The 10,071-nt window shown below is 47.4% G+C and overlaps 1 protein-coding gene across 1 annotated transcript; it reads left to right on the top strand.

The window, feature by feature from the left end:
- Positions 1-3,537: 3,537 nt before the first annotated feature.
- Positions 3,538-8,478, top strand: LOC142577895 (uncharacterized). Its single transcript, XM_075687327.1, has 5 exons — positions 3,538-3,684; positions 4,212-4,312; positions 4,425-4,543; positions 8,059-8,198; positions 8,355-8,478. The coding sequence occupies exons 1-5, from the start codon at positions 3,605-3,607 to the stop codon at positions 8,389-8,391; spliced, it is 477 nt and encodes a 158-aa protein (XP_075543442.1). The 5' UTR covers positions 3,538-3,604; the 3' UTR covers positions 8,392-8,478.
- Positions 8,479-10,071: the final 1,593 nt, after the last annotated feature.

Here is a 10,071-nt window from a genome sequence, read left to right as displayed (position 1 = left end):
TGTGTGCTGCTACTGTATGCTGCGTGTATCATATGCATGGCCCAAGCAGTAGCCGACGTTGCATTTTTGCGCCAACATCTTATATCACGTCAATAAAAAAACAACGAAGGAAATACGGCGCACGGCCGGTAACCTCTAAGCATACGTAGAGATATTGAGGAGACAATAACAACATAATCGGTTATTATTTGACTCAGCGGCAACAAAAGTAAGTCAGTGTTAGTAAGGACCTCTGATGTCGAGCAAAACACGATGACCCTTCGAAGTCAATGACTTCCTTTTAACCCGAGAACCGCGCACAGAGACGAAATTATTTTTCAAAACTTGTTTTCCTTACACGATAACTCGGATCTCTGGCTACCTACCACTTATTACGTGCAGCTCTTCCTGATATTCAGCATTACATATAACACACTATGTCACCAATGACACACCCACCTCAACGTAAATTTCTAATCGCGTTAACGTCGCCACACACTCCAAAAAATGGATGGGTCGCCATTATTTCTTTAAAGACAAGCTTTCTTGTACCCTTCCTTCTACTTTCCTTCTACTGCTGCTGCTTCTGTCCGGTACATCGCGTCAGGGCATGAAGGCGAGGGGGAGGAAGGGGGGTCAAGAGCGTTTCTATACATGACAGGAGCACGGCAGAGAGGAAAGGCGACGCGAGAAACTCCTTTGTACCTTTTCACTTCACCGAATGTGCACAATGCCATCGGCGTCGCCACATTAGCATCTTGACACCAGCGATTCGCCGGAAAAGCATTGAAAGGATAGAGGCGTTTAGCTTTCTGCTATAGTGAAAGTTGAGAGGGACGCAAGGTAGATTGCTGGAGAGGAGGACGGATAATGGTTAGAAACGATGCCATCGCGAAACGCGTGAATAACAGCCTTGACCGCTCGTCGCTCGCGGTTCCCATTCGATCCGGGTGGAGAGGGGATCGGGAAAGGTGACGTGTAAGGAAAGAAAACGCTGCTACTCGACATCCGATTGCGGGAAAACTGTATAAACTTAAGTTCAAATTAACGTACGGTACGCTACTGCTATTTGTGAAAAATAAACACATGCATATATGTGGAGCGGACGACTTAGGGTGGATGCGAAGAAGCAGAGCCGCATTAAAGAGCACCGTAGGGCCTAGCCCACGCTACGGAAGCCGTCACACATAAAATCAACACTTCTGTGCCAACCGCGGTACCTTTGCGGACCCGGGGATCGAATCCCGGCCGCGGAGGTTGCATTTCGATGGGGGCGAAATGCAATAATGCCCGTGTCCCGTGGATAGGGGGCACGTCAAAGATCCCCGGCGGGAAGTCAAAATTAATCCGGCGTCCACCAGTAAAGCGTGTACGCTTCATAATCAAATCATGCTTTTGGCTCGTAAAACCTCAGAATTCATTCAGCTTTGCGGCTATGACAATGTTTGAGGTCGCGGACCTGATCCCAACCGCGGATGCCGCATTTCGACGGGTAAAAACTAAATTAAAAAAAAGAACTCTCCTGCACTTAGCTTAAGGAACACATTAAGGAACACTACGGTGTCAAACGTAATCCGAAGTCCGCCGCTACGGTGTGCTTCCGAATCCGATTGTAGTTTTTGCACGTACAAGCCCATATTTCAATTAAAACCTAATATTTCTGCCAGGATGCGATGTGCAATGTGGAGCAATGAATATGCTCAACCCTCTCAAATATTATAAAGTATGGCGCACAACAACCTTGAATCAAACTCCTCCCCTTGTGTATTCTGTGTGATGCGCAAACAGTTAGCAGTGGCGCACGCGAGGTAACGTGTAACATGAACTCCCAACTTTTGTATTGAACTAAACGTTGAAGAAATGAAACATTCGCCATCAACATCACCGCTAATTATCGTCAACCGAATCAAACAGCACAGAAAGCTTAGCTTAAATCGATACCGCGGCGAAATGCTGTAGGCAGCATCTCCGCGAAAGTGGTTGAAGTAACCACTTCCTCATGGTCCATTTGGTAAAAACAGTTTTTGTTGAACTAAACACAACGATAAAGATGTTTAAGATGCGGGCGACTAACCCCAGCGCGGAAGACTCGTTCTTCTGACCTCGTCTTGTTGTCCACGACTGGGGGTACACTTTTATTGTTCGCCCCTTTTTTTGTTATTTTATTATTTACTTTATAATTTATTTTATCCCCCCCTATATTGTTTAGGAGCAGCAAGAGAATGGTGGCGAGGCCTCGTTTATTCACTGGTTGCGCGACTTCGTCGGTTCTACCCATTTTCTCCCTCCCCTCACCATCCTCTATTCCAGTCAATCTAGCTTCCGTCTGGTCTTACACATTAGTAAAAAGGCAGGCGCTGCTTTTGCGAGAGATCACGGTGAATTACAGCTGTCAAACGCTAATGTGGTATACCATCTCTCCCGGGGAGCTCGAGATGGTATTTTGCACATTGGACACGGTGCAAAGTTCAGAAGTGTTTCTCGCGTCTCCTTTTTTCTCTGTCCTCCATACTCTTTCCGGGAATATACGCTCTCTGAACCACCACGACTAAGCCTGCAAAACAGCACCCCATTGTACTTGAAGTGTCGTGTCGAGGCGGTCACAGCTTCTCCAAACGGAGAAAGGGGGGGAGAGGGGTATATGTTCGTCCAGTATGTCAGAACAAAGGAAAAATTCGACACAAGCTTTTCGGCCTCCTGCGGTTCGAGGGAGGGGAGTAAATCGTAGAACGAGGATAAGCCCATGTTGCAGAGCCAACCAATCGTGGCCGATCACCCGTGGTGGGTTGAGCTATACACCCATGGGGTCCAATTGAAATCGAACCCGTGAGTGGGCACGTGCTAAATACTTTCGAGCACGCCATAAGACAAGTCGCTGCACAGCAAACGGCAGCTACTCGACCGTCACAGATCAGCTGAAGTCGCGCTCCCTACGATAGAGTCCACCGACTCCGCTTGTGCCTCGAGTATGGCGTCGTCGGGCCTTGCTTCTACCTCCGCTGCTGCTGGATTCGACCCTAGACTCTACGGCTACGTGATGCTTATTGCAGACCGTTCCAAGCTGTCGACGAGCACCAGCTTCAACGACGATAGCAGCAGCAGCAGCAGCGACGACAGCTGCAGCAGCAATAGCAGCAGCAGCAGTAGTAGCAGCAGTAGTAGCAGCAGTAGCAGCAGCAGCAGCAGTAGTAGCAGCAGCTCCTCCAGCAGCGACAGCGACGTCGTGCCGACCGGCGCCTCCCAGTCGAACGACATCGAAAGCGTGCCATCCACCTCCGGCGCCGCAGCCGTCTTCGTTAGGAGCGAGCCACCGGCCGGAGCGTCCCAGTCAAAGGACATCGAAAGCGTGCCATCCACCTCCGGCGCCGCAGCCGTCTTCGTTAGGAGCGAGCCACCGGCCGGAGCGTCCCAGTCAAAGGACATCGAAAGCGTGCCATCCACCTCCGGCGCCACAGCCGTCTTCGTTAGGAGCCAGCCACAGATCTATATACAGCCGAACCTAGTCCGTCCGGCGGACTTTCCTAGTGACCACCCGGACCAATTTCACGACTGGAGCGCTTGGCCCCAGTTCCCTCCCAAGAAGAAAGCGGACCCACAGAGGGCGATCTTGGAGAGACTACCGGCCATGCTTCCCCATGTGACGCTCGTCAACCAGCACGAGTTCCTGCTGCGTAGGATGGAACTGCGGATACACACACTGGGCAGGCGAGTGTTTTTTACAGCCGACGTGTTTTCGCGCCGTAGTGCACGGGGTGATCTCAAAACGGTTCGCTTTCAGAAGCGTTGCAATATCGCACTCCACAGGGCAGCGTGCCGACTTCCGTTGTTGGCATGAGCGTTCCGAGCACGCATTAGCGTTCCTGCCGAGAAGCCTCACATGCCACATCGTGGTGTACATGCTGGTCTGAAAAAAGAAACAGTGAACAGTAATGACGCGAACGATAATCCCTCTCATTTTGCGAAGGCATCCATGCAGTTTAAACCGATTCAGCAGTGCTGAGAGCAAGCTGGTTGAGTCGCCCACGTTCGTGCCTACAGGCAGCGCGTAATTCAGATACTAGGAACAAGCACCTATGCGGCGAACCACGTATGTTGCTTTCTGTTCATGTCTTTCTCACTATGGCATCGTGCAATCATCGTGTTTTAGCTGCTCGTTTCGACACGTGCTTGCGTACCCATCACGTGGCAACGGTGTTCTTCAAAAATGACCTTGCCTCGTCCCTCGCATGCAGGTTCATGAAGCCAGCGCCTGAATTTCGGATTACAAACTTGGTGGATGAGTGGCAGTACACGGCCTGGCTAACCTTCACGGATTCTACTGGGCGCCAATGCGGTGAGTGTGAGCCAGACGCTACCATCGTCGGCCTTTTCTTTACATTTTTGTGTTTGTCTATTTTTTGGCGAAGTGAATATAAGCCCTAAAGTGTATCCTTGCACTTTCGCAGTTGGTCAGTACTGCCACCCGGATTCCCCGCGGCCCGGTTCCTGGTTGAACGGCCGGGTGCTGTCGTTTTCCAAGCTCAAGCTCTTCTCCAACAAGAAAAAGATCCCGAACCCGCCTCCGGTAAGAGTTCGTTCGCCGCTTCATCATTTTAGTCGCGATTGCTAGTTAGGTCGCCGTTCGTAAGGTGCACAATACATAGCGAGTTTGAAGAAGCCTACGCTTTGCACTAACACCCCGGTCACAAGGCCCTCGGTTTTACCTAGCTCTAGTGCCGTAAATATTCAGTTCTAGTGCTGTGTGCGATCGTTCAAAGCTGAGCCAGCGACATTTGGCCCGCTCGACCTGCCGGAAAGAGAAATACGCAAGTGTAGGCCCTGTGGATAGAAATTCTTTGCTTGGAAGGAAGGCCTACTTCAATCTCTGGCCGCAATTACATTTGACGAAGTTCTGCAATAGGCTGCACCTACCAAGGTGTATAGTTTATTCGTAGGACGGAGGAGCGCGCTTTGATGAACTTTTTTTTTTTCGGAAGGCTTGAAGGGGTCTCTAGACACCTCGCCTGGAAATTTGACCAAGGCTATGGTATGCGGGCGACGATGCCTTTCAGTGAGTACTAATCCGGAAGACTTCCTTAAAATTCCTCCTCGACTTCTTTGTTTACGCGGTGCGCTTGTGGTCATCATTCGCGAACAGGACGGGCACGACCACTGGTATCTCGACGTCCTCGTCGCCCGACGCGACCACAGCGTCGTCTGCTACGGCGGGCACCATTTTCCACAGCGCGTTGACGCGAAACGGTCCATCTGTACATACAAACGTTCGTGCATGTAGTAACCGCCGCTGAAGCGACCCCAGAATATATGCCACTTACAGGTTTTTGACTTTCTTTGCCAATTTAAAATTGTAATTCCTAGTTAAATCGCGAACAGCGTGCAGGAAATCATGGTAATTTCATTTGCAACGTCTCAGGACCACATTCCCGTCAGTTGTCAACCCCTTTCAACGTATCATTCATCTTGAGACTCGGAAAAAGCTTACAACTGTAGAACGAAGGGTCTCCGATACGATTTTCGTGGAACCGATAAGAGTTCCGCCTGTGGTACAGAGCGCTTTCCCGCTAGAATTCAATGTCGCCACTCCTTTCTTCGCAAGCTGTAGCAGACTATCGATCCTCGTGCATTTCCAGGTAGAAGCGCGCTTCTGTTTTAAAGAAACCTCTACACATATTGCATTTGTGCATTCCTTTTAGAAGGCGCACAAATTAGTGTGTATGCATGTGCAATTGAAAATACCCTAATGAAGGCGGCATTGCTCCAAGCGCTCTCGTTGACCCCGTGTGGAAAGCCAGTCAGATCTCGATCTCTCGTATGAGTCACATCGCTCACTCATTCCACGTAGACTGGGCAGAGACGGATGTAAAGGGGCGGAGCGATGCTACTGCGATATGCTGCAACGCAGATGTTTAAAACGTAATATTAGGCGCGTTACGCAGCACACTTGGATTTGCGTCATGGTGACCGCAATGATGACCGGCCCTACCGAGTGATTGCGAATTTGCACAAAAATATTTTCGGGCTCCTTTTAAAGGCACAACAAAGATAAAAAATCTGAGCTGCAATAGAAAATTTCGTTTCCGTAATTTAAAAGAAAAACCGTGTCATGCGAGGGGACCAGAAAAGACGCCAAAGAGTAAAACCGGCGTTGACAACGCTTGAACTTTCCTAACCAGATTTGAATTTCAAAATTAAGTTTGACGGCATCTGCTTGAGCCTAGATTTTATCGGTAAAGGTAGACTACATTATATTGTAGAACAACCTAAAAATGAACTTCAGGAGTTTCAACATCTTTTATTTAACCGCAGCCGCCGAAACGTGTAAAAATATTTTGGAAATTTTGGCGTCACTGAGTGCAGGGGCTCCGGCACGACATTCAGAAAGGGAAACATCAACAATGTTTTCTCTTATATAAACCAATCTCATGCGGCGAAAGTAAAGTTTTGAGAGAATATATTACCACTTTAAACTTATTTGCTTTTAAAGACGGGCGGCTGACTTTATACCTCTTGCACGATGATTCGTGCAGATATCGTAACGCTTTACAAGAAATATTCGCTAATCCTAGAACTCTTAGTGTCAGATAATTTACATATCTCCTCAACTGAGGACTGTAGATAAGCGTGGCGCCCCCTAATATCTCGCAAATGTCCATGTGTCGCCTCTGTGTAGCACCTATATGGAGCATGCTGTGTAATGCATAGCAGTTGTCTGGAGTTGCAGAAGTTTAGTGGTCATCGAATATTCCGAGGGCATAATTCTCATCGTTTATGCCTCCGAATTCAAAAGTTCCAAGGAACACACTCTCCCTCCCGCGCCTTAATTTGCGTGCAATTCGTGATAAATCTTTTATGTGTTGCCGAAAGCAGTTGACTATAGTCATACTTCTTTCACTGTCTTTTCTAATATAAATGCACGAAATATAAATTTTTCACATCAGTGATAAAATTCGTATCACAGAGGGATAAGAAGCTGTAAAGACTTGGGAAGCCAGATCGCTGTTGATTACGAATTCACGTATTTCCGTGAAATCACTGCGGAGGCGACCGTAGACTTCCGCGGGACATTCAAGCAGCATTCAGAAAGTGCATGCCGGGAATGAAACCGGCATTCCTTTTAGTCTTCCTGGACGGGCAACCTTCGTCACCGAATCGGAACGCTAATAGCGCTCTCATAATTATTACAAACTGGTACGTCATCAGTACTTGGCAGCCATCGATTCCTTGTTTTCGCGTTCAACGGTCAGCTCAGCGAAACAGAGCGCATTGTTGCTGGGGCTCGCCGACGGTTCCGCGACATACTTCGGCTTCCCACGTACACATTCTTCTTGCATTTTGCAGCGTCGATATATACATTCAATAATGATTTTTGTAGGACTTGAACGCCTGTTGACTATGTCATTTAAAAGGCCTGACAGAAATATTTAGCGCAATGTGAAATTCTAGAATCTCGAGCCGCTTAAATTTTTGTCTAAAGGTTAGATCTGCCTAAAGGAGCAGTCCCGTGGCCTGTAGAGTGTGGTGCTCCCTTAAATTTCAGCTGAAGTTCCTGCACCAGCTTAACATCAAGTCATGGCGTAGGACGGTGTCCTGCTCAGGTGTATTTATTTATTTTTTATCGGTAAACTGGGCTTACATTGCATTGTACAACAATGCAAAGCACGGAGCGCTCCCTGCATACATTTCCCAAATAAGATTATTGCTGCGCAAGCTGCCACAGAGATGACAGCATGCGACATGAGGAGCGACGTTCCTAACCTTTTGCATTTAAAAGAACCAGACCAACAAATGATTTCAGTGTTGTTGCAGCACCGCTATAAGGGCAGCGTGCTGACACAATTTCCATTATTCTAAACCAATAAAGTGTCACATAATCCCCTCAGTAGTTGCAGTGGTGGTTTTCCACAGCTTCACTAGACATACACTTTTGCAAGGCTGGGACGGCGAGTCAATTTGTTTGTAAATATGTGTCGTACGTATAGCGAAAAATGAGCATGCAACCTGTTCCCTAGACCAAGGCCTTCGCTTCCCCACTCCAAACTAAAAGCTCAACACCAGAAACTGCCCTCCTTTGTCTTTCAGATCACTCTGAGGTGTTACCGCACTTACCATATCCAAGTGAATGTTGGGATTGTGGACGATGACGGACACATCGTCAGCGAATCCGTCGTCCGGCAATCTGTTGGTGCCGACTTCATTGCCGTCACCAGCAGCATTTTAAGGTGGGTGTTGTGCTTTGCATGCTGGCTGTTTCTTTTGCAAACCTCTGTATATCACTCTCCTCTTCTTTCTCTCTCTCTTTCCTTTCTACAGCTGATGAAACCACGCTCAAAATATTATTGTCATGTTAATTTTTTCTTTTTTGCTTTTATTTTCAGGCATCCAGTCAACAGGGGTACAAGACAGGCACGCTAAATGAAGTTCTCAAGGCTGTTTGTGTAATAACAGTAATAAAGAAATATTTATTTGTGAGTACAAACAGGCTCTTTTTCTTTTTTTTCCTTGTTTATTGACATTTTACAGTAAAACCAAGACAAACAATGCAATGGTGGTGTGGCTACTGAGGAACAGAAAAATAGACCAGCTGCACACATGGCGATGCTGCAGGTCAGTGTCGCCCTGAAAAGAAAGAAAACAAAGTGGAAGCGGTCTCTGCGTATAAATAAGAACACCCTGTACCCTTGCGTGCCTCAGAGAATAACGGGCACGTACCCAGGGGTTGGAGGGGCCCGAAATTAAGCGGCATGTCCCCCCTCCCCTCACCGCCTCGCCCATGTTAAAGCACCGCGAAATCAAACGTGAGACTTGACAGCTATTAGGGGGTCAACATTTTGCTGCCTTTTTCACTCCGTTTGGATGGCGATAGTTATCCGCATCTCCTGAGGTGTGAAGGCCGGCTTTCTCATCGATTCGGTGCCCGCGCGATTAACTCAAGAAGCGTTCAGTTGTCGCCATCTATTGAACGCTCACGCGCATCGATGTTGCTTCGTTAGTTCAACCTTCTTTGTTTTAACTGATCCAGGGACCAGGAAAGGGATTCGGTTCGTGGTAGATTGGTCTGTATGCTCGTGAAACAAATTGCAGCGGGAGAAAACACCAGCTGCGCCAATCCCAATCCAACTTAATAAAACCTAATCAACCTACATCGCCCCTAATGCACCTTAGCCTACCCTATACGATGTATATCCTCCTTTACCAACCCTAATCAATCATAATCCACCTTAATCCTTATTCATGCACTTTAATCCTGCTTAATAGTCCCAATCTACCTTAATACAACCTAATCCACCTCTATCAAACCTAATCCAGCTCCATGGTCCCTAATCCACCTTAATGTACCCAAATCCATCCTAATCGGTTTTAATCCTCCTTTATCAACCCTAATTCACCTTAATCCACATTATCGACCTCAATCTTCCTTTATCCTTGTTCATGCACCCTAATCACCCTAATCGGTCTTAATACCCTTCCATCAAGCCTTCACCTTAATCCACCTTAATCCTAATCCACCTACCTTAATCTTTATTCGTGCATCTTAATTCTTAATGCACTCTAATCCACCTTAATCTTCTTTATTACCGTCTAATCAACCTTAATCCTCCCTAATCCACCTTATGTCAATCACTAATGATTCATTAATTAACTTGGGTAATTATTCTCTTGTAAAGGGATGGACATGCTTTAGGTCACCTCTGGCCTTCCTTGGGTCACGTGATACTTCCAGTTTACAATGCGACCTTGAAAGAGATCTGAAGGCTTTCGCCTAAAACTTAATGATACCTCAATGTTGACAAGCTAACGCTCATCACCTGCAATACCAATGGTATACTTGCCACTAATTTTGTCATGGCGCAAAGCAGAATCTATAATGCTGCACTTCCGACTGAATAAAAACAGTTAGCGACGTGCGAGGTGATGGAGCCGCCCCAGAATAATAAGCATACTGAGGACAACCGCAACAAAAACGCTGGTGAGCAGGCCGGAAAAATGTAAAAAAATGCAGCGTTACGGGATGCTTTGCTACGAGCTATAAGAAAGACGCCTCAGCTCGCAAACAACGCTGTTCTTTGTCAAAACGGAGTTCTTTCGGCCGAT

Source organism: Dermacentor variabilis, chromosome 4 (genome assembly GCF_050947875.1).
Source record: "Dermacentor variabilis isolate Ectoservices chromosome 4, ASM5094787v1, whole genome shotgun sequence".
NCBI classification, from domain to species: Eukaryota; Metazoa; Arthropoda; class Arachnida; order Ixodida; family Ixodidae; genus Dermacentor; species Dermacentor variabilis.
This window is presented reverse-complemented; position numbering and strand designations above follow the sequence as displayed.